This window comes from Diospyros lotus, chromosome 12 (genome assembly GCF_014633365.1).
Source record: "Diospyros lotus cultivar Yz01 chromosome 12, ASM1463336v1, whole genome shotgun sequence".
Taxonomy (NCBI): Eukaryota; Viridiplantae; Streptophyta; class Magnoliopsida; order Ericales; family Ebenaceae; genus Diospyros; species Diospyros lotus.
In genome coordinates this window covers 2,573,604-2,596,864 of record NC_068349.1, presented here as the reverse complement: position 1 = coordinate 2,596,864, position 23,261 = coordinate 2,573,604, and the positions used below count along the sequence as shown (strand labels likewise).

The window sequence follows — 23,261 nt, the reverse complement described above, 5'->3', positions numbered from 1 at the left end:
TGGTTGCATAGGAAGAAACATCTCTTTCTTATGTACTCATTAATCAATGGACATTATCCATGATTATTTCCCACTGATCATGGCCTAAAATTTCGATCAGCGTCTGGTTCCATTTGATACGAGTAGTTAACAAAAATCAAGGAGACCCCATTCTTCCTTCCTCTTTCCTCTTTCCTCACCCCTCACCATTAACACCACCGATCTTCACCCAACAAAATAGCCAAACGTTAAACTGGTTTTGTCCCTAATCTTTCCTTCTTTTCCTTTGTGATCAATCCCGGTTTTGAAGGCCAGCAACAAAGATTAAGTTTTTGTGTTGGGAGAGTAATTACTATCTAGCATTGCAGGGCAAGAATGAGCACCAAGGTTAAGGGCCTCTTCAAAGGCCTACGCTACATTTCCCAAATCTTCGGTTTGTAATCCTTACTACCCATCATTTGATTTTAATGATTTGTTTTATCATTGTTGAATGAGAATATTATTAATATTAATGCTTTGAATTACAGATGAGCAGAAAGAACCAGAGATGCAGATTGGCCATCCTACCGACGTGAAGCATGTCTCCCACGTAGGATGTGACCGCCCCTCCGTTGATTCACCCAGCTGGGTATGTATATTTCTTCTTTTTCCCTTTCAACTGAGATTCTTATGATAGAATATCTCTGTCAAAGTGGTTCAATTTATTACTAATAACAATTGCCTATGCAGATGACCGGGTTCAAACCCCCACATGAACAAGGAGCTCAACCCGCATCGTCGTCGTCCGCCAATGGGAATCGCTGTGAGAATCCAGAAACCAAAGGCGTCTCCCAAGGTTTGTCATCGCTAGCTTAATCTTCTCCACTGCGCTTGAAAAGGCACTGAAACACACACATGCATCCCATCACCAAGTCAGGATAGTATCACCCTTCCTAATATCTTTGACCTCTCATGTTCGAATATAGTATTTAGTGGCCAAACCTATTTTTTTTTCTCTTGAACTATTACATTTTTATTTATTTTTATGTGGTCATCTAAATTTTTTATTGTTTCAATTAGAACCCTAGATATGCATTTTTGAATTAATTTAACATCTATATTTTAACATTCTTTTCGTGACAACTCAATTTTTTTGTTATTTCAATAAATTTTTATTGTTTCAATTAGAACCCTAAATATGCATTTTTGAATTAATTTAACATCTATATTTTAACATTCTTTTCATGACAACTCAATTTTTTTGTTATTTCAATAAATCACTATATCTGTATTTTTTAATTAATTTAATCTATATAGTTTGATGTGTAAAAAAATTATAAAATAAGATTAGTCAATTTAATTTTTTTTTACACATCAAAATATAAGAATTAAATTGATTCGAAAATACACGTACATAAATATAATTGAAATGACAAAAAATTTGAATTGCTACACAAATAAAAAATTGACATATAAGAGTCAAATTAAATTAAAAATATAAGTATAAGAATGTAATTAAAATAATAAAAAATTTAAATAATTATATTAAAAATATATAAATTTAACCATATTTAGTGAAACTTAGATAATTAATATACCACATCATATAGCATAAATTTTCTTGAGTGTTCTTAATGGCCAATGTGATTGCTGACCCTATATCCCCATTAAATATCGATACACATGATCAAATTATTGAGTCGGTAAACAAAATGCCCAATTTGCTCTACCATTTTGGTGGCCAAAATTAAAGAGCACATTAGACATTTGTTCGGTTTGTACACCAATTTGACTGACTAAATCTGGTAGCATATCATTATTCATCCCCATTAACTTTAACAATAAAAATAATCAAAAAAGCATTGATATCCAAGCGACAACCCGTGCATATCTTTTAGTTCGTGTTTTGTAGATTCAAATTCAACTCGAAAGTGTCCAAGATCACATAGTCGTCCGGCAAAGGAGTATTCGGAGGTGCCTGAATCATCAGCTAGACACCATTCCCACGCCGATGATTCTTCTACAGCAGAATGTTCAACCCGAGAGCCATCCGACAAACCAAAGCAACACAGAAAAAACCCTAATCGGAAACCCAAGAATCCGACCCTCAAGTCGGCAGACTGCTCGTCTCAAGACCCCTCAAACGTCCCTAAGAAATCTCAACGGAAGAAGCCCAAAGAGTTGTCCGGCGAGGGTCCGAAAAGACCATCCAAGCCAGGAGCCAACGCTTCGACCTGCACATAAATCTCCAAGTCCGGATCCTGGAACCGACGCTGAACCCGAACCTAGATCCATCAGCGGTTCCCTTAATCCAACTTCCATGGGTTAAATTGAAATTGATAAGCCTCCTATCCTAATCTTCCGAGGAAATGCATAAATTACCGATAGAGCTCCGGAAATTTTGTCATGTAATTGAGCCTCGACCCATTATATCTTAAATTGTAAAAATCTTGGCAAATTGGGCCCGCCACTAACATATATCACGATGCAATTTGTGTGCATTTATCATAGTTGCACGTGCGAGAAACCCGCATTCCACGCGTTTGCTCGCTCTCGTCACGTGAAGACAGACAGTATTTGACTTCATGAGAAATAATTTATATTAGAATTAACAATATGTGACAAAATAGAATTATAAATTTTATATGTTTATATACAACTTATTAATTTTAGTAAATAATTCTAAAATTACTGAGTGAAACGCGCTCCTTAGTTCCCCTTGATTCTTTCTATTTAGATTCAGCGAGAATATTTTATTAACTTTTTTTTTTTACTTTTACAAAATAAATATAATCGAATCCAATATTAACCATTTAACTCATTGTCATTCTCTTTAATTTTTTAGTAGAGGACTGAACTTATTCTGTGAAAGTTTAATAAAATCTTATGTCAATGTGACATTTATTTTCTCACAAATCAATTCCTTTTAGAATTGGATAAGATTCAAGTTTTCAAATATTTATATGAATTATTATATAGTTATAATACAATTGAATATCTCTCCTAATTTTAAAAACTTTTAAAATTTCTATTTTATTGACGAAATTTCAAGAACTCTTCCTCGCATACCTTAACTAGAATTTGAAATTGTAGTCCTAATTTTATTAAATATTAAATTAACTATATATATTGGTTCGGGGCTACGGTGGCGAGTGTTGTTGATTGGCTCATTCGGCGTCGTGAAAACGCCAATTGACGCGGAGAAGTCGCATCAAGCGAAGATCTTCGAAGTTTGAACTTTACTGTGCCGAGAAAGGAAAGGACAAAGGAGAGGCCGCGTTGAGGCAGAGAATAGAGAGAGAGAGAGAGAGAGAGAGAGATTCAAAAAGCAACCGAAGAATCGACCTGAAAGAATGGCGATGGCGGGCTTGTACCGCCGAGTGCTTCCGTCTCCTCCCGCCATTGACTTCGCTTCTCCTGAAGGCAAGGTCGGTGTCTCTTCACTCTCTGATCAGCTCTTACGCTATTGTATTATCTATTAGGGTTTATGTGAACGTGTACTAATCTGTCTCGTCTGAAGTACGGCCTCGTCGAAGTTACGGCAAGTTCTGGCGATCGTTTTGGTGCTTCTTTTGTATTTCCGTTAAATGTTGAGTTTACGTTGTAAACTATGGCGATTGATGATGTTAAGGTGCGATAATTCTGAGACGTTCTTGTGGAGAGGCAAATCTGAAGCAAATTTGTGGTTTGTTTTGACTTTTGAACAGTAAATTTATTGTTCAGAAATGAATGCGATCACTGGAACGGTCCCACTTGAATATGATAATGATATATTTGTGTAGGAGCGTGTGCGTTGCATTACCCATTATTACAATTTTATGCAATTCATATATAGGAAGGAAGTGACGGTTAAACTGTAATGCAATCTATTTGAAGCCTTTATTGGCAAAAAAAGTAAGGAAAAGAAAATTCTAGCAACTTTATCATCTTCTGAATGTATGAATTTCCACTGTCTGTTATTTTTCTATGGAAGACCTTGTTTTAGTTTCAAAGAAGATTCAGCAGCCGTGGAACTTTAAAGAGGCCACAGAAGACACCTGTGTAGTGAAGATAATCTACCACTATATGTATATGTATATTTATCTTATTTTTTGGATGGGTGGGAATAATGGTCAATCTTATGAAAATTACTGCATCTTGGAACTGGCAGCAACTCTTTTCAGAAGCCATGCAAAGTGGCATGATGGAAGGATTTTTCAAGCTTGTCTCCAACTTTCAAACGCAATCGGAGCCAGCCTATTGTGGATTAGCAACCCTCGCCATGGTCTTGAATGCCCTTGCTATTGATCCCGGAAGAAAGTGGAAAGGTAATTGTTGCTATTCAAACATTAGCACATGCATGCTTTAAACTGTTTAAAACTAGCAGCAAAACTGGAATGGTTGAAGCAATGAATACAACCGTTGGAAACATCCTTCTGGAACCTCTCTTCCACCATATGCTGTCCGTATTTCACGAAGACTTTTCATGGTCTCTGTGATTTTTGTCATTCTTTATTAAACTTTGAGGCTAAATTAAGGTGCAATAATCGTTCTTGCACAAGTTAGATCAGCAATGTTTGAATTTTTAGCTCATAGATGCAGGAGTTCCTCTAGCTGGAGGATGTCTCCTGAATGGGGATGTGATAGGGAAGTAATGACTGAAGAAGAGCCAGCAATCAGCTCCTTTGTAAAAGAAGAATTTTTCAGTGAACTGTACAGGATACTTCAAGTCAGAGAACAAAAATAGAGAGAATGCAGAAGAAGGAATGTATTCATATCTTAGTTTTCATTTCAAATAGTCTCTTTTAACAATGCTCACTGCTGCACCACTGACTAAACAAACAACAGAATACTAACTAGCTAACTAGCCAACAACTAACACAACTGCCATGAGCAAGTGGCACGATCTCAGTCATTCAATTGTTGCACAATTGCAGCTGTAAGATACCAGAATTCCAGCTCACAGGTCCAAAGGATCTCCTTTTTCAGGTCTCACACATCCTTCCAGGTTGGTGATCTCCCATGTTTTCTCCAACTGCGAAGCACTTTCCAGCTATAATTCCCCACTATCTGGATGCTCCTTTTATTTCTCCTTAGCCTATAATCAATCCATGTTTCTCCAAGGCTTTTTCTTCTTTGAAACTGCTCCTTTGCACAGGAACATCTCCTCTGATTCCTAATCGTTTCCTCTGCTTCCCTGACATTGAATCTCACTTGTCCCCGTGTTTCCTCGCATCTGTATACCAAAATGCATTATCAGGATTCTACTCGTGTAGTGTATGAGGCATATGCTCATAAGATCTGTTGATTAAAGACAGAAACACTCCTCACTTTATTCTTTGAATTGGACAAATTTATACACAAATGGTAACTGCTCATATGGTGGCAGTTACATACAAAAAAAACTGCCACATAGAAAATAAATAAGTGTATAATGAATGAAAAACTATCATTTGCTTAACTACCTAACTGTCTCTATTAAGAATACACGGTTTTCTACAAGATCTCATGCCAAGTTGTATTCTTTTGCGGATGCAAGTTGGCATGTTTTGGGGCCTTGTTTGTACTTCAAATTATGTGATTTTTGGTGTTTTCATAAAGATTTTCCTGAGACTACCTGTCTCGGTGGAGGGTTTACCTCATTGTTTCATGGTTTATGGGCCTCCTCCTACTAATCCTTGGAAATGACCTTCTAAAGCTATCTATTTTTTTTTATATATGGGCATATCAAGACATATATGGGCACGACAATTTCTAATTTAATTCATTGTATTTCAATTGTAGCTACCTTTTAAGTTTATGTGAAGGATGTAACAGAGTGGTTTAGCTTTATTTTTATATGCCATTAGCATAGGCTAATTTCTATTGATTGTGGATTGTAGAACAAAACTGAAAAACGTAGAACAAGACTGCAAAACTTGATATCTCTTTCACATTTTCTTCACTAGGATTGATTACAATATATATAGGAGAAAGAAAACAATTAAATCCCTATAACTAAGGAAAAAATGAAGGAATCCTAATTACATCAATTACTAATTTACGTCAATCAACCAATCCCAACAATTAAGGTTGATTATAATCAATCTCATAAATTGAGGGATAAGATTGATTAAAAATCCCATATATTGTGGGATCTTTCCAACAATGTTAATACTATAGTCATGCACATGCACACATAGATCCCCATATATCACAAACATATCAACTCATATAATTTCACTATTCACAACACTCCCCCTCAAACTGTGGAGTGGATGTCAGTCATACCCAGCTTGCTTACTAAAGTTTCAAATTGAGTACTAGGCACCCCTTTGGTAAGAATATATGTGACTTGATGACTGAAGGGAACATAGGAAATTTGAAGAAGATCGAAATCCAATTTTTCCTTAAGAAAGTGCTGGTCAATTTCAATATGCTTTGTCCTATTATGTTGCACATGAATATGAACAATACTAATAGCCGATTGATTGTCCCCCAAAAGTTCAATAGGTCTTTGTGCCACAACTTTTAAATCTTTTAGGATAATTTGTAACCACAAAAGCTCACACACACTGAGGGCCATGGCTTGAAATTCTACCTCAACACTAGATCTAGCCACCATCCCTTGCTTCTTACTTCTCCAAGACACCAAATTCCCCTCTAGGAAGACACAATACCTGGTTGTAGATCTCTTGTCCATGAGGGAGCCACCATAGTCAGCATTTGTATATTCTTGGATCCTCAAACCAGCTCCTTGAGTAAATAAAATTCCCTTACCCGGTGTAGCTCTAAGATAGCTAAGGATCCTTTTCATAGCATTCATATGATCTTTGGCCGAGTTATGCATAAATTTACTCACTAGGCTAATAGCAAATGTTATGTTAAGCTTAGTATGAGAAAGATAAATTAGTCTTCCTACTAAACGCTGAAATCTCCCTTTATCCACTACCTTTCCACTAGAATTCCCCTGCAATTTTGTGTTAGGATCCACAGGTATCCTTGCTCCTTTTCCCCCTAGCAAACCAGTTTCAACAAGTAAGTCTAGCACATATTTCTGTTGGGATAAGAAAATCCCTTCTCGTGAGTAAGCTACTTCAATGCCTACGAAATATTTTAGTGATCCAATATCCTTTATTTCAAATTCCCGAGCCAAATTTTGTTTTAGAAGACCCTATTCATCTAAATTATTCCTAGTTACTACAATATCATCAACATAGACAAGTAGGGTAGTTACCTTATCTCCTATGTGCTTGATAAAGAGGGTATGATCCCCTCTACTTTGGTGATAACCCATAGATGTCATAGCCTTCGAGAATCTACCAAACCAGGTCCGTGGGGATTGCTTGAGCCCATACAAGGCCTTCTTAAGTTTACACACTTGCTCATGCCCTGCTCCCTCATGCTGAAATCCTGGTGGTATTTTCATGAAAACATCTTCCGCTAAATCTCCATGTAAAAAAGCATTTTTAATATCAAGTTGTTGTAACTTCCACCCATAATTGGCTACCAATGCTAGGAGAACCCAAATAGTATTCATTTTGGCTACGAAAGCAAATGTTTTAAGGTAGTCTATGCCATAGGATTGTGTATAGTCCTTGGCAACGAGATGTGCCTTATACCTGTCAAGTGTACCATCGACTTGGTATTTCACATTACAGACCCACCTTATAGCCTATTGGTTTTATCCCCTTGGGTCTAGATACCAATTCCCATGTATGATTCTTTTTAAGAGCTCTCATCTCCTCTGACATGGCCTTCTTCCATTTGAGATCTTTCAAAGCTTCTTCCATTGATTTAGGAATAACAATTACATCCAATGAAGTGAGGAAGCCTCTATGGTTTGGTGACAGGCGATGATAGGATAAATAATTGGCCAATGGGTGTTTTGTACAAGTTCTAACCCCTTTCCGAATAGCAATGGGTAGGTTTAAATCTATAGGTTCAATCTGAGGAAGAGATGGGTTAGAATTGCTGAGAGAATCCTCATGATGTGCTACTTCCAAACTAGGATCGGGGGCTAATGCTGATGTTGGTTGTGGCTTATCAATGGGTTGTCTTCTCTTGTACACATAGGGAGAACCCTTGTATCTAATAGGAGATAACAACTTAGGTTGCGTTCTCTTTACTGTTTTCAGGTCATTTTTAGTTTTCGATTTTCTAAAATAATGAAAACGCGTTCTTTTTGCTATTTTTAAAAATGTATTTTTGAAAACAAAAAAAAAAAAAAATTATAAAGAAAACTCAAAACAACAAAATGTATATGTTGGTTTGAGTGTTTTCATCCAAAACAAACTTTAAACTCAAAACACATTTATTTATTCATATTTTATTATGGTAATGGAAAAAATATTATAAAATTCATTAACTTTAAAATGTATATATATTTTTAATAATATATTGACATTAAATATTTCTAATTTACTAAATAATCAAATTTATTAAATAAAATATCATTAAAAAATTATTTTCAAAATTTCAAAGAGAACACATTTGTTAATTTTCTGTTTTGAGAAATAGTTTTTTAAAATGACAAAGAGAACAGTTTTCAATTTTCTAAAAGTAGACTACAAAAATAGAAAATTAAAAATGAATTCAAAACTCAAAACTGAAAATTGAAAAGTAAAGAGAACGTAGCATTAGTCTCTGCCTGTTCCTTGCTGGAAAAACAAAATGCATCGGAGAAGCATGCATGGGGAAAATAGAAAGAATAGAATCAATAGGCTGATTAGATTGACTATGACCCGATGGTGTTGTTTCAAGGATAGGGACTAGATGCTCAAGTTCTAAATCATCATGTCTAAGAAATCCTCCTGATGTCTAGATGAAGAAGGACCAAAGAATGATTGAGATTCAATAAAGGTCACATCTTTTGAGACATAGAACTTGTGAGTGGTAGGGTGATAATATTTATGGCCCTTTTGAGTAGGAGAATACCCAAGAAAAACACATCTAAGAGTTCTAGGATCTAATTTGTCCCTATTTACTTTGGGTATGTGGACAAAACAGACATGTCCAGACACTCTAAGAGGTAAGGGAATATGAAGATTAAGAGCAAGGAAAAAAGATGTTGAATGCTGGAAAAGGCTTTGATTATTAAGCACCCTAGAGGGAACCCTATTGATAACATAGGTGGCTATTAACACAGCTTCACCCAAAAAATGTTTTGGGACATGGTGATGATGGAGAAGGGTTCATGTGACATTGAGAAGATGTCTCATCTTTCTTTCAGCTATTCCATTATGTTGTAGAGTATCAATGTAAGAGGATTCATGAATAATGCCCTCTTATTGGAAGTAATGATGCAAGTGATTATTGAAATAATCTCTTGTATTATCAATTCTAAACTTCCTGATAGGAGTGCTAAATTGAGTGTAAATCATTTTGCAAAAAGAGGGTAAAACAGACCCAATGGTAGCCTTATCTTTTAGAAGAAACACTCAACACATACCAGTATAATCATCAATAAAGGATATAAGCCATTTTGTCCTAGAATAGTTTGATATTTTAGATGGCCCCCAAACATCAAAATGAATCAGATTTTTAGGTTTTGAAGAAAATTTATTGTTGATTGGATAAGATACTCGATGATATTTGGCCATAATACATTCATCACATTGAAAGCTACTAGGATCTATAGTAGTGAACAAAGTAGGAAACATTTGTTTTAACAAAACAAATGGGGGATGACCTAATTTAAAATGATGCAACTAAACAGTAGAGAGACTAGAAGCTGCTTGGGAGGAATAAGCCATTCTATGATGTCTCCTTTTAGAACATTTATTCTTTCCTTCCAAGATATAAAGCCCAATGTGTTCCTTAGCCACACCAATCATCCTTCCCGTGTCGTTGGCTTGAAACTTACACATGTGAGGAGAGAAAATGGCAAAGCAATTTAAGTCTTTAGTTAGTTTATGAATAGAAATCAGACTTGTTGTTAAACTTGGAACATGAAAGACTTGATTAAGTGGCAGCCAAGGGTTAAAGAGAACACTACCTTTTCTAGAAATAGGAACACAGGCTCTGTTTGCAATGGTAATTTGTTTAGTGGTTTCAAGGGTTTCATAGGTTTCAAAAACATGGAGATGAGGGGTCATATGATCGGTGGCTCTTGAATCAAGGATCCACATGTTATTTCCATCAGATTTAGAAGCCAAAAAAGTCTCATAGGTTAGGGTTTTACCTTGCTGCCTCTTATCAAATTTAGAAGCTGAAAAAGTCTCATAGGTTAGAGTTTTACCTTGTTGCACCAGTGAGCAGGATGCTCTATCTTGGAATGTTCGAAGAAAGGCCTTTTGCTTGCTTAGCTCCTCTGGATTTAACTGAGTAGGATCAGCCTGAGTTGGGTCTCCTTTATTAGCTACTTCCTCTGGATCCTTATTGCAGAGATAGCTTTGATGCTTCATGTTTTTGAAGCCTCCAATCTTGCTCAAGACTACTTCTTTCCCATGCAATTTGAAGCATGTTTCCCCAGTATGTCGTGGCTTCTTGCAATAAGTGCACCATTGCCCCTCACAATTAGAACTACGGTTTTGGACTACTTGTTTTCCAAATTTGACTCCTCCTTCTTTGTTTCTAATCATCAGTGCTGAACCTTCAGAGCTATGCTCTGTAAGCATGGCACATCTTCGGTTTTTCTCACTCCTAATGGTAGCAAAAACTTAATTTAAATTAGAAAGTTTGTCTCTACTGAGAACTTGAATCCTTACTTGATCAAACTCAGGATTTAGACATGCTAGAAACTCAACAATCTGAACTCTTTCGAAGATTTGATTGAGGGTGGCAACATCCTCACTGCACACCATCTTTATAGCTTGATAGTGATCAATCTCCAACCATAACCCTTTCATTTTATTGTAGTGCTCAGTGATTGTTGACTAACCTCGTTTAGGAGAGATTATCTTAGTTTTTATCTCAAAAATCACTGAAGCATCCTTGACCTTGGAGTATGTTTGTTGAACTGTCTCCCATATCTCCCTTGAACGTGCTCAAGAACATAAAATTCTTGTTGATTTCTGGCTGCATAACACTCCACAGCCAAGACATGATGCGAGAGTCTTGCACATCCCAGGCTGTGAAGCTGGATCTACCTCCTTTGGTGGTAGTCCTGTTAGGTGATTGCCTTTACTGCGACCTTTGAGAAATGTCTTGATAAGTTGAGCCCATTGAAGATAATTCCTATCGTCTAACTGATAGGATTGATGAACACTAGATAATTCACCAGCTACATTGGATTGATCAACTAGAATTACATCTCCAAATGTTATGGTCGGGGTAGCAACTTTAGAGGTTTCAGACATGATCTCTAGACAAGTTGAAAGAAGCAATATAGGCTTTGATGAAAGGAGAGGAGCTTTAGATGGAACAAAGAAGGGGTTGTGCAATAAATGCACTAGGGTTTTAAGGCGTATCAAGCTAAGATCGAGTATCAAGCTTAGATCAAGTGCTCTGATACCATGTAGAACAATATTGAAAAATGTAGAACAAGACTGAAAAACTCGGTATCTCTTTCACATTTTCTTCACTAGGATTGATTAGAATATATATAGGAGAAAGAAAACAATCAAATCCCTATAATTAAGGAAAAAAGAAAGGAATCCTAATTATATCAATTATTAATTTACATCAATCAATCAACCCCAACAATTAAGGTTGATTATAATCAATTCCATAGATTGTGGGATCTTTCCAACAATGTTAATACTATAGTTATGCACATACACACATAGATCCCTGTATATCACGAACGTACCAGTTCATATAATCTCACTATTCACAACATGCAATTCTGCAAAATCTTTAAATTTATTTTCTGCTCAAAGTTAAAGAGCAATCACTTGTGTATTTCAATACTATAAGGATATTCCCATCAATTATTGTGATAGGCTTGGTTCACTTGCTGGGTTCACTTGCTGTGAACACTACCAAAAAATCCTTAACCGAAAATTTCCTTTATTAATCTGTACATATATCATGTCTTCTTTTGTAGAGTTTCTTTCTTCTTCTTATTTTGCTTCTTCATGCTTTGAACTTATGTGTGTTGTTATGAAACTTGTAGGGCCATGGAGATGGTATGATGAATCTATGTTGGATTGCTGTGAACCTTTGGAAAAGGTTAAAGCTGAAGGCATTTCGTTTGGAAAGGTTGTATGCTTGGCTCATTGTTCTGGAGCAAAAGTTGAAGCTTTTCGCACAAATCAAAGCACCATTGATGATTTCCGTAAGCATGTGATTGCTTGTTCTACTTCAGATGATTGCCATGTGATCTCATCATATCATCGAGGGATTTTTAAGCAGGTATGTAACAAGCATGGACCATTTATTGTTTTGTTTTTTTGTCGTACTGCTTTTGTAATTTGTTTGTTGTTCTTAGCATTATCTTCACGTGTGCTATGTATGTGCTTATTAATGTCCCGGATATAAATTTTACCTCTTCCATCTCTTCTGACATAAAAGAGTATACAGAAGTTTATTGTCATATTCCAGATCTTGTATTTATAATTAAGATTGTTTGGTCATGTGAGAAAAAAACCAATAGAGACTCCTGTAAGGAGAGTGAATGGAATAAGTATTTAGCAAAAAAGTAGAGGAAGACCAAGAAAACTGGTCGAATACACTTAGGTTTGATATTAATTATATGGGTCTTGTAAAACACAATGCCATAGATAGAAATGAATGGAGAGCTAAAATTCATGTAGTTAACACCCTCATAATGGGCTTTATGTTGTTGTTAATTATTGTTGTGTGATTTAGTATTTGAGTTGCTAGGTTTTAGAAACTTTTTTATTATATTAGCTTTAATAAATAGTTATGTGGCTAGCATGTGACTTTTTAATATAGATGGATGGCTAAGATTAGAAGGATTCCTTTGTGATCAACGTCTGGGATTTTAAGACAGTTTGTAACGCTGGGATTATTGTAACCCTAGTATAGATATCCTTTTAAGACACTTTGTAGGCAGTCGTTTTATTCTAATTCAACTTTTGAGGTTTTCTTAAACCCTAATTTTCAGATCTTCGTTCCAGATTTGATCTGGCACTATTTTAGCCCACATTTTGCACTTGTTTTTTAGCTGATTCTTCTTCTCACGCTGCATCAAAGTTCTTGCAACAATTTCAACTGGATGTATGAGTCAAGCAAAGCAGGAAACTGGAGAAAAAAGGAAAGCATGAGAGCATCCATTTGTATTTTCTTATTTGAAGACAGAAAACATGATTGGCTAGGCAAACTGAGTGTAGATAATGTCATTCTAGATTTGTGCCTTGACTTCTTTATTGTCATATCAATACATCGCATATTGATTTGGCTGGTGGACATATTTATATATATAAATCTAGGCTCTTTTGTGGTTTTACATAATCCCTTTTTATCAAATTATTTCCCCTTTCTCTAAAGTTGGCTGAATTATTTTGTTTGATTGCAGACAGGAACTGGCCACTTTTCACCTATTGGTGGTTATCATGCTGGCAAGGACATGGCACTTATTTTGGATGTTGCACGTTTTAAATATCCTCCTCATTGGGTTCCGCTCACTCTCCTTTGGGAAGCCATGGATACTATTGATAAAGCAAGTGGCCTACGCAGGGGGTATGCACTTGTGTATTGTTCATCTATGAAATATAAGATCTTATCTTAAGCTGGTGGACACTTTTGTGTTGAATCAATTTTGTAGTCTTATTATGTGTTGTTAGTGTGAAAGGTGTTACCTTACCATGTAAGCAATTCATCTTGTCTGGTGTTTCATTTCTTGAACCATTGCGTGCTGTTTTTCATATTTTTAGTTTTTCGTGATTATTTAATCAATAAAACTGCTAAATTATAAGTTTTTACCGCTATTAAGAAATTGTGAGATCTGTGTGGAACACGTGTCTGTAACTCCTTGGACAATCCCTGGAACTTATAAAACATGTTGAAGAAATCCTATTATTTTATTAATGGCACACATTCATCAGGGGGTCATGTGTACATGTCGGAGAGGTCCTATTATTACATTAGTGGCACACATTCATCATGGGATCACATGTATCCATTGCTTATAAATGTTTAAACACATTGCAAGCTGAAGAAAATAACCAAAAATTTGCACAATATTATTTTGTAATTTTGATATAGTATAAATGTATTTGTAATGTAAAAAATGAAATACTATATTATATTTTCATATACATACACGTATGGCATGGGATATGATTGCCTTCGAGAAGATATGGCCATAAATAGAGATTATTGAGAGCTAGGATTCATATGGATGATGTCACCCAGTGGGATTAAGGTTTGTTATAGTGATGATACAGACATGTGAGAGCATATGCTTAGTTGTTAATGAATCACTGCAATGTTCTGTCCATATTTTTCCCTGAAAATTTTTAGACTGGTATGGTTGTGTCATATTGTATCCATATCCTGTATCTGCAAAATAGAAATTGTTAAGAAACACAAGCTATCGTTGCATGCTAGGTAAGTTCAATGACAATAATTCTGTTCCGGTTGACTATTTTGCTAGGTATTTTCAATGACAATGATTTTGTTTTGATTGACTATTTTAAGTATTTTTTGTGTAATGTTTGTGTTATATGTATATGCATATATCCTTGTTTATTTAGGACAAGTAACTTGTTTGTTTATTTTCCCTGGTTGTATATGATAAGTTGCTACATCTAGAAATGCAGAACTATGCAATTGCTAGCTCAATGCCTGATTGTTATATATCAAGGGCAAGTATCTTTGCATATGTATTATAGGAACCTAAAAATAAATAAATAAAATAAAATTAGCATGTGTGAAGCGTAGTTATCATGACTGCGTGTCTATATACATATGAACTTTTTTTTTTTCTTATGTTAGATTGGAGCAACATGTGTTCCCCTAACAATACAATTGTTTGTTCTGACAATATTGGTATTCCCTTTATATGTTCCCTGGCCTTTCTTCCAATTCCTTTTTTTTTTTCATTGGGAATCATAGTTTGTTCTGATACGAATAATTCTTTGCATGCGACTGTCAAATTGGTTCCATTGTCTTAAAGGTATGGTTCCTTTTAACATTTTATTTTTACGTTCTATATTTTTCAGGTTCATGCTAATTTCTAGGCTTCATAGAGCACCAGCACTGCTGTACACCCTGGTATGATTCGATTATGTACTCATGAGATAACAATACTCACCTGCTAACAGATGTATGCACATACATATGCACAAGTAGAATTAAGGATTCAGTAGTGTCTTTTCTTTTGATCTTGTTTTTATTTATCTTTACTTGTTAAAATAACGTATATTCATTTATATTTTCCTCCCCCATGATTGAATATTTAATAGTTTTAGTTATCAATAATCACAATTTTGGGGACAGGAAAAGGAAAAAAAGGTGTAGTACACCTGCCATCATTATATGAAATTTATGGTTGAAAGAATTTGCTACTGAAATTCCAGTTATCAAATCATAAGACTTGAGCAAATGAGAATTCTTTTTCAATTTCAACTGGCTCCTTGCCTACTTCTTTTGGTTTACTCATCATGGTCAACAAAATGGGATGAATGCTAGAAATAGATAAGGGATGTCAAATTTAAAACTTGTGCACATAAAGTCGCGTTGGTATTTTTGTTGGTACTATTAACAGTAATGGGGACATCTACGGTGTTTATAACTTTTACTTAAGCAGCCTCTGTATTGAATGTAAGTTAACTAGGCGGGTTTTCATATGTGCCTATACTATATTGATTCTTGTATATGGATTCTAATTCTGTGAATTCTTGTTGCAGAGCTGTAAGCATCAGAGTTGGATCAGTATTGCTACATACTTGTTGGATGATGTTCCTCACCTATTGAAGGAAGCTGATGTGAAAGATATTAAGAAGGTGCTCTCTGTTATTTTATCATCCCTCCCTCCAAATTTCGGGGATTTCATCAAGTGGGTTGCAGAAGTTCGGAGACGAGAGGACAATGGTGGTCCAAGTCTGAGCCAAGAAGAGAAAGGAAGACTTGCTGTGAAGGTTTTTATAATTAATTTACCTTCCCATTTTATTATTTGTTAATGTTGTCCCATTTGCAGTTCACTGTGCTACCTGTTAGATACTGGATTTATTGTTTTCAGGAAGAGGTATTGAAACAGGTGCAGGAGACTGTTCTCTACAGACATGTGACGGAGTTTCTGCTTTCAGAGAGATCATGTTGCACAAATATATCAAAGGAAGCACGTGAAGATAATTTAACTGATATCGCAGCTCGGGTCTGTTGCCAAGGTGCGGGCCTTTTGTCTGGCTTGGATTCATCTGGGTCGTGTTGTCAGGAAACATGTGTCAAGTGCTTCAAAGTTAATGGTGACAAGCCTGTTACAGTGGTTTCTGGGACGGTGGTGAACAGTCGTGGTGGTGAGCAAGGAGTAGATATGCTAGTTCCTTCATCCCACACAGAGCTGGGTTCCTGTGGTTGTACTCCATCCAATCGTATCGGCATGTACCCAGCAAGCAATGATGTTCTGACAGTGCTTTTATTGGCATTGCCTCCTAATACATGGTCTGGTGTCAAAGAGGAGAAGCTTTTGCAGGAAATACGTAGTCTTGTTTCAACTGAAAGCCTTCCCACTCTGCTTCAAGAGGAGGTATGTTTGACCTCTGTGTCTGATGCTTTCTTATTGCTTGTTATTTTAATATATATGTATTTAGTATTGGATTATGTAGTTTCTTGTTCTTGTACTTGCAAACATGTTTCCACTTCTCTTAAAAATCTTTTCGTGGGTTGAATGGAAGAACAACTAAATGCTCTGATGGCAACTAACTGCAGTGGCCCTCCTACGAGAAATCACCTTTATTTTGTCTTCACATAAAGAATAATTTTTCTCATTTCATTTGTGCTCTGAAACCAACTTCTATAGTGACCCTTACTCAAGTAAGGAAGTACCTACAGCTCATAACACAGACTGCTCTTATACCAACCTTTCTGGCCCCATCCTGGCTAGAATTTGCTTTCTTTTTTTATTTTTTTTGGTACCAGTTATTGTGTGTTTTCACGTTTAACAGGTTGGTTTCACAATCTCAACTATTTGATGGAATACGGCAATATCAATTATCTCCATAGATTAGTATCATCATTCCCTCATTAGAGGGTTGCAAAAGGAAGGACACCATTTGAAATAAACTAGTTATTATGTATGGATGCCTTTATTTTTTGTTGTCAATATTACTTCCAAGTTCTATTTTCAGATTTCCGATGATTATTTATGTAGCAGGTATTGCATTTGCGAGGCCAACTCCAGCTCCTTAAGAGTTGCAAAGATAATAACCTAGAAGAAGATCTTGGTGCCTTTGGTAGGATATTTAGCTGATTTATCATTTTTTTTTTTTTTATAATTTAGATTCGTATTAGATTAATTGTGTTCTAGTCAAAGTGTGGGTGGTTTTGGGAAGGAATATATGTAAACTTGACAAGCAGCACAGCTGTCAAAAACGGGGTGTTTAATGTAAGGAACTCTTTACTTTATCAGGTTACTTGGATATAGATTCATGTACATCAATACAACCTGCAATTATGCTTCACTTTAATCACCAGATTACACACAACTGAAGCCAAGCAAGTGGTCCCTGTCAATGCTTAAAAGAGACATTTCCATGGATTCATTCATTCATTGATATGACTCAAAATCTCCATGTTTTTGGCTGTCCCAAATGACCAAACCAAAGAAAATAACACAACAGAGACCATAAATGAAGTCCCAAATTCAGTTAGACAACCCTCAAAGTCCTCTGCCTCATCAGAAGTTTTCGGGACTGTCATCCAACTGCTTCTCATCTTCTATGTCTACCTCCAAGATCTCCTGTGAAAAGAAAAAAGAATAAATTTCAACATTTTAGGACCACCAAACCGGCAAGAAAGAACTCCATTTCTTGACCCATTTGGCTTACAGGGATCTTCTGCTTCAAGTAATTTGCAAGCCTGTCCAAGACAGTAGATCTCTTGTGCCAAAACCGACCTTTCAGCCTAATCTTCACAAAGGGCCCATCCATTTCAGCCAGTTCTGCCACTCCTACAAAGTTTCACCCTTGCATTTGTAGTACCACTTTACAGAACAGAACCCATAAAGGAAAAGGCATTATCTACCTTGAACTTGATTGAGAAAATCATTCACCTGTTATGCCAACTGATGCGTCAAAGATCTGCCCAAACTGCCAAGAAACAAAAACCCATCAAAGATTTGAAAACTCTCAACCCACCCAAATGGTGATAAATGCATCCCAGATCTAGATAACTTGATCTTTATGACAAAACTTGCCTCGGCTCTAGCATCAGTTAAGACCTGCTTGACATTGTCCTCTGTCAAGTCCAGGGGTGCAAGTGATGCTGAGATTGCCCTGTAGCTTGGCCAGGTGATGGCTTGTGGAGGCCTCTTTCTTCCCCACCTCAGCTGTGGCTTTGGCTTCTTGAAGCTGTTGATTTCTTTCTTGGGTTCCGCCATTCTCATGGCTTGAATATTTGCAGTGAGATAGGTAGGAGAGTGGACTGATGATGGGATTGGATGGTGGTGGTGGTGGCGGCCGCCATGGGGAAGAAGCTCCAGAGACATCTTCCTTCTACCCCCCCCCTTTTTTTTTCTTTTGTTTTTTTTTTCTTTTCCTTTCACTCTTCTTCACTTTATCTTCTCTCCTGTGAAGGAGTGGATGGCCAGGCTTGAGCCAGCCTGGTTCATCCTATCCCATATTGGGTTGCCTTTGACTTGGATTAATTTTTAAAATTCCAAAATCCAAAATATGCTCTCTCATCCAAAACAAAATGTTTTGTTCAAATACGACATTGTTTTGATCTTCATATGAAAAAATATTCGGTATACTAAAATATCTTTATTGATGTTTCATATTTTGAAATATCTTCTAAATTTAAAAGTAAAGCCGTTTGAAAATTTCCTCTTTAACATTTGTATATAATCTTTCAATGTTAGTAGATTATAAATATATATATGTATATATATATTAATAGTTTAGATCTATTATTTTTAATTTTTCATTACGAGACTCGAGATATGTTCTACCTTAAAACTGTAGACAAGTTCGAAATTTTTTCAATGAAACACTTACAAAAAAAAGGGGGGGGGGGGGTGGAATAGCAATAAAAATCTAAATTTTTTTACAAATTTATAAATTTATCCAAACATTTCAATTTTGACAATTTTATCTCAATTAACTCAATTGAATATAATTTTATTTAATATCTAAAATCAATTTAAGAGGCATATGATGTGGCATGTGATCACCTATCACATAAAAAAAAAGTGAGATCACATGTATACATAAGAAAAAAAATAAAATAAAAATTATATATATAAATCTCACTTATATTTGCACATATAAGTCTCAATCTTATATAATTTTTTATTCCAAAAAAAATCTTGTAGAATCTCACTTTTATTCTATCTAAAGTTTCACCAAAATTGGAGACTAAAAATAATGCGATTTATTGTGACTAGACTTTCATTGAAAAGTCAAAATAATTCATATTTTCATACTTGTGTAAATTATTTTCCTAAATTGTGGTGAGAAAAGCCTATATTTGTTAATATCTGATATTGATATATAGAGTTAGAAAGTTATTCCAAAAGAGACGAGACAAATAGAGAGTGATGAAAAGTTCTTAATTTACCAGCAAGCTAACCCTAGAGTGATACCTGCCCCTGTTGAGAAAGTGTCGCATGGTTACCCACGTCTTGACCAGAAGGAATGGCTCCTAAAATGGTCCAGAAATTACAAATTGAGTACCACACAATACCATACCCAAAGGTCACATTATAATGGCCCCTAAAACTGTCTAGAAATTACAAATCAGAGTGCCACCCAAGACCATACCTAAAGGTCACATCATAAAGAAGGTTTCATTGAAAATCGCACTTAGACCATTTTCGATTAAACTATATAAGCACTATAATCTCTCTGAAAGATAAAAGAAGAGATACATACATATACTTATTATCATGTCTTTTTTCTTATTTTTAAAGTATTGAATACTAACTTAATCGTCAAAAACATGAATTCAACATGTAGGGTTCAGATCCCAATTAGTGGGGAACATGAGAGAGAGAGAGAGAGAGAGAGAGAGAGAGAGAGAGAGCCATGCATTTGGGAAGATGTGGAACTTTGATGAGCATTTAGTGCTTCATCAACTACCACACCGAAAGGCCAACCATTAATAAGTGGCAAAGGGGTGGTGGCAACAAGCTCCATTACTGGACCCGGAAGCTCATCATCATCTCCCTCTCCCATGGAGGCCCGGCCACCAAGCCAAGGCGGCGAGGAGGCCGCAGCAGGAGGAGGAAGCACCCGAAGTGGTACTAGTCCCACGCGCACCGCCGAGACGCTGCTGCGGCTGCTGCCACTGGGGCTGTGCATGGTGGCGCTCGTCCTCATGCTCAAGAACTCTCAGACTAATGACTCTGGCTCTCTCTCTTACTCCCATCTCGGAGCTTTCAGGTTCTCATCATCATCATCGTCGTCATCATCTTCTTCAACTCTCTCTGTATATGAACAATGATGATGATATTCATGTGCGTGCAGGTACCTGGTGCATGCCAATGGAGTCTGTGCAGGCTATTCCCTTCTTTCAGCTGTGGCGGTTGTTGCAGCTGCTCCTCCCCCCTTAACCATGTTCACAGCCTGGAGTTTCTTCCTCCTCGATCAGGTTTTCCGCTATATTAGGTCAAGTCGGCTATTATGAAATTAGTCTTCTGGCCAAGAAACAAGAGAAATGATAAAAACAAATGCAACCCTCTCCCCACTCCAGCAGAATAAGGATCTAGTGATCTCGTGTCCTGATAATACCCTTTATCTAATTTTATCTTTTAATGCAGATTATTGTGTTAAAAGGCTATACAATGTCAATAACTGATGCAATCAATTATGATAAACAAGTGTAGGTGTTGACATACATAATACTGGCTGCTGCGGCAACATCAGCTGAAGTGGTGTATTTGGCATACAAAGGGGACCAAGGCATCACATGGAGTGAAGCCTGTGGCTCCTTTGGTGGGTTCTGCAGAAGGGCAACTGCATCCACGGCCATCACATTCCTGGTTCTGCTTTGCTATGCACTGCTCTCACTCATCTCCTCCTACAGGCTCTTCACCAACTTTGATCCGCCTGTTATTACCCCAAAAGCCAAGGGCACATTAGAGCTTGGTAATGGTTCCTTCCATGGCTGATCACATAGCACTATCTTCCTCTAGCTTGTGTTAATGTACCCAGTAATCAGTTTACTTGAATTTTTGTTATTTCAATTATAAGTTTGAACCATGTAATTTTGAATCAATTGTACCTTTGAACTTTTTATTGGTTTAATTACACCCCTAAACTATAATTAATTCATTGTCCTCGACAAATTTGTTGAGGTGTGTAATTGACTAGAAATTACATAGTTCAGTGGTATAATTAAAACAACAACAACAAAATTGAGTGTCCAAGTGAATAAAATGTGCAATTACATGGACTAAAATATGTATTTGACCAAGAGAAAATTGTAAATAATGTTTGTGTGTGTAGAAGATGATATTTGCTCATATAAATCAAATATCATTAATTAATATTATCTATCAAAGCTTGACTTACCATACATTATTAAAATATTATTTATAAACAACTAATAGATAAAAATCTACTTTAATTAGAATTTCTTGATCCAATCTAATTAAGGTTATAAAGATAATCCAAATCTAATTGGGATTCCTAGGAAATAAAGAAATTAAAAGAAATTAGAAAATAAATTTTAAATAAATAAATTAATAAAATAATATTAATTTTTATTTTTACACCTAAAATATTATTTTTCAAAATATTTATTTCTACCATCTTCATTAATGTTCCTTGCAGCTTCAACGAACTTCATACTGGACAAACTGCATACAAGGGGCAGTTGTCTTAGAAAGAAAGTGAAAAAAAAAATAAAATGCAAAGGATAAAGTATCAACAAAATACAAGGTTAAGGCGTCCACCATCAACCTATGATGCATGAAAATGCCTCCAAATTGTCGTTTTAATGTTTTCGAAATGTTTTTTATATTGAAATATCGAGAAACAGCAAAAAAATATTTTTAAGTAATTTCTATAATTTTAAAAATATTTTAAGGTCATTTTGTAATATTAAAAATGCGTTTCATGCATGCATGAAGAGTTAGACTCAAAATTTATGTTTATTTTTAAATTAAATAAATATTTTTTATAATTTTTTACATCAAAAATTATATTTACAAAATATTCAGTATAATTTTTTTATTTACACATTTCACTGACATTTTTACTTCTTACTTTTTTTAAAATATTATTTTTTTATTTTTATTTAATATCATATTCATTTTCCATTTCCGCATCCTATCCATCAACAATTCAAACAAATGAACAATCAATTAACACTGAGACAATTAATGAACTGCACCAAGTAAACTAAGAATTGAGTACTAAAAGTACAAGATGCTACTGCTACATAGTACCGACCAGAGCATTTGTTTATTTTCTTCAGGTTTAATTATCCTCTCATTGATTCATTTTTCTTTCCCCTTCTACTAGAGCTGTCAAAAGGGTGGCCGGCCGCCCAGTCTAGCCCATGACGGGCCGGGCTTTGGCCCGGCCCGTTACTGTTCAAATGGGCTAGGCTAGGCCAAAGAAATTAGGCCCACGGTCCGGCCCGTTGGTCCCTTATGGGCCAGTAAGGCCCTTATTCATTTTTTTAAAATTTTGTTATTTTTTAGTAATTATTGATATTGAATACTAAAAAATTTAATTTCGCAATATATATAAATAATAATCATCAATTTATTTAAAATTTTTAAGTTAAATTTTTTATATATTTAAATTATAAATAAACATTATCCTTTTTATATGTACATTATTTTTCATATTAATTCACAAGAAAAATTATAAGACATATAGAATTTTGAAATATAAAATAATGAAATAATATTTAAAATTTAAGAATTAAGATAGAAAATATTTTAAAAAGAATAAAATTAATTTTTATATATGTATTGTTTTGATATTTATATATGTATATATTATATGTATTATTTTTTAATAAATTATTTAAAAAAAAGAAAAAAAAAGGATCGGGCCCACCGGGCCCGACCCGCTAAGCCTTGTGGGCTAAGGGCCCGGCCCGGCCCTCTAGCCCACGGGACGGGCCAGCCCGGCCCGGTCTAACCCCTTTGTAGAGGGGCCGTGGGCCGGGCCGGGCTCTATCCATGGCAAAAGGGCCCAGGCCCGGCCCGTCCCTTTTAAAAAGCCCGTGGGCCGATTCGGGCCGACCCTTTTGACACCTATACTTCTACCACAGATACATAAAAGCATTTCTCACAAAAAGAAAAATTAAAAAATTTATTT

At 35.7% G+C, this 23,261-nt stretch overlaps 4 protein-coding genes across 6 annotated transcripts; 3 read left to right on the top strand and 1 right to left on the bottom strand.

Moving 5' to 3' along the window:
- The first annotated feature begins 99 nt into the window (after positions 1 to 99).
- Positions 100 to 2,757, top strand: LOC127787435 (CRIB domain-containing protein RIC1-like). Its single transcript, XM_052315482.1, has 4 exons — positions 100 to 412; positions 507 to 607; positions 709 to 814; positions 1,871 to 2,757. The coding sequence occupies exons 1-4, from the start codon at positions 355 to 357 to the stop codon at positions 2,200 to 2,202; spliced, it is 597 nt and encodes a 198-aa protein (XP_052171442.1). The 5' UTR covers positions 100 to 354; the 3' UTR covers positions 2,203 to 2,757.
- Positions 2,758 to 3,110: 353 nt separating this feature from the next.
- Positions 3,111 to 17,453, top strand: LOC127814139 (glutathione gamma-glutamylcysteinyltransferase 1-like). Of its 3 annotated transcripts, XM_052355421.1 has the most exons (9): positions 3,111 to 3,386; positions 4,109 to 4,265; positions 11,975 to 12,213; positions 13,340 to 13,503; positions 14,988 to 15,039; positions 15,675 to 15,905; positions 16,007 to 16,154; positions 16,251 to 16,513; positions 17,138 to 17,453. In XM_052355421.1, exons 1-9 carry the CDS (start codon positions 3,312 to 3,314, stop codon positions 17,234 to 17,236), a joined length of 1,428 nt encoding a protein of 475 aa, XP_052211381.1. In that variant the 5' UTR covers positions 3,111 to 3,311; the 3' UTR covers positions 17,237 to 17,453. The 3 variants fall into 3 exon arrangements, with proteins under 3 accessions (XP_052211381.1, XP_052211379.1, XP_052211380.1); XM_052355419.1 differs by having other exon boundaries at positions 3,112 to 3,386; positions 16,007 to 16,513; XM_052355420.1 differs by having other exon boundaries at positions 3,113 to 3,386; positions 16,007 to 16,513; positions 17,141 to 17,453.
- A 46-nt stretch (positions 17,454 to 17,499) lies between these two features.
- Positions 17,500 to 18,552, bottom strand: LOC127814141 (uncharacterized). The gene is made up of 4 exons (XM_052355423.1): positions 18,182 to 18,552; positions 18,038 to 18,074; positions 17,814 to 17,935; positions 17,500 to 17,725 (listed from the first exon to the last, which is right to left on the bottom strand). Exons 1-4 carry the CDS (start codon positions 18,470 to 18,472, stop codon positions 17,663 to 17,665), a joined length of 513 nt encoding a protein of 170 aa, XP_052211383.1. The 5' UTR covers positions 18,473 to 18,552; the 3' UTR covers positions 17,500 to 17,662.
- A 1,453-nt stretch (positions 18,553 to 20,005) lies between these two features.
- Positions 20,006 to 21,261, top strand: LOC127814140 (CASP-like protein 2A1). The gene is made up of 3 exons (XM_052355422.1): positions 20,006 to 20,366; positions 20,451 to 20,574; positions 20,810 to 21,261. Exons 1-3 carry the CDS (start codon positions 20,158 to 20,160, stop codon positions 21,092 to 21,094), a joined length of 618 nt encoding a protein of 205 aa, XP_052211382.1. The 5' UTR covers positions 20,006 to 20,157; the 3' UTR covers positions 21,095 to 21,261.
- The last annotated feature ends 2,000 nt before the right edge of the window (positions 21,262 to 23,261 follow it).

Coding starts and splice junctions, on each gene's coding strand:
- LOC127787435 (XM_052315482.1), top strand. CDS start 355: ATGAGCACCAAGGTTAAGGGCCTCTTCAAAGGCCTACGCTACATTTCC. Junction 608..708: donor CCGTTGATTCACCCAGCTGG/GTATGTATATTT, acceptor TTGCCTATGCAG/ATGACCGGGTTCAAACCCCC. Junction 815..1,870: donor AACCAAAGGCGTCTCCCAAG/GTTTGTCATCGC, acceptor CGTGTTTTGTAG/ATTCAAATTCAACTCGAAAG.
- LOC127814139 (XM_052355419.1), top strand. CDS start 3,312: ATGGCGATGGCGGGCTTGTACCGCCGAGTGCTTCCGTCTCCTCCCGCC. Junction 4,266..11,974: donor TCCCGGAAGAAAGTGGAAAG/GTAATTGTTGCT, acceptor TGAAACTTGTAG/GGCCATGGAGATGGTATGAT. Junction 16,514..17,137: donor CCACTCTGCTTCAAGAGGAG/GTATGTTTGACC, acceptor TTATTTATGTAG/CAGGTATTGCATTTGCGAGG.
- LOC127814141 (XM_052355423.1), bottom strand. CDS start 18,472: ATGTCTCTGGAGCTTCTTCCCCATGGCGGCCGCCACCACCACCACCAT. Junction 18,075..18,181: donor TAACTGATGCTAGAGCCGAG/GCAAGTTTTGTC, acceptor GTTTCTTGGCAG/TTTGGGCAGATCTTTGACGC. Junction 17,726..17,813: donor ACTTGAAGCAGAAGATCCCT/GTAAGCCAAATG, acceptor TTCTTTTCACAG/GAGATCTTGGAGGTAGACAT.
- LOC127814140 (XM_052355422.1), top strand. CDS start 20,158: ATGGAGGCCCGGCCACCAAGCCAAGGCGGCGAGGAGGCCGCAGCAGGA. Junction 20,367..20,450: donor TCCCATCTCGGAGCTTTCAG/GTTCTCATCATC, acceptor ATGTGCGTGCAG/GTACCTGGTGCATGCCAATG. Junction 20,575..20,809: donor GTTTCTTCCTCCTCGATCAG/GTTTTCCGCTAT, acceptor AAACAAGTGTAG/GTGTTGACATACATAATACT.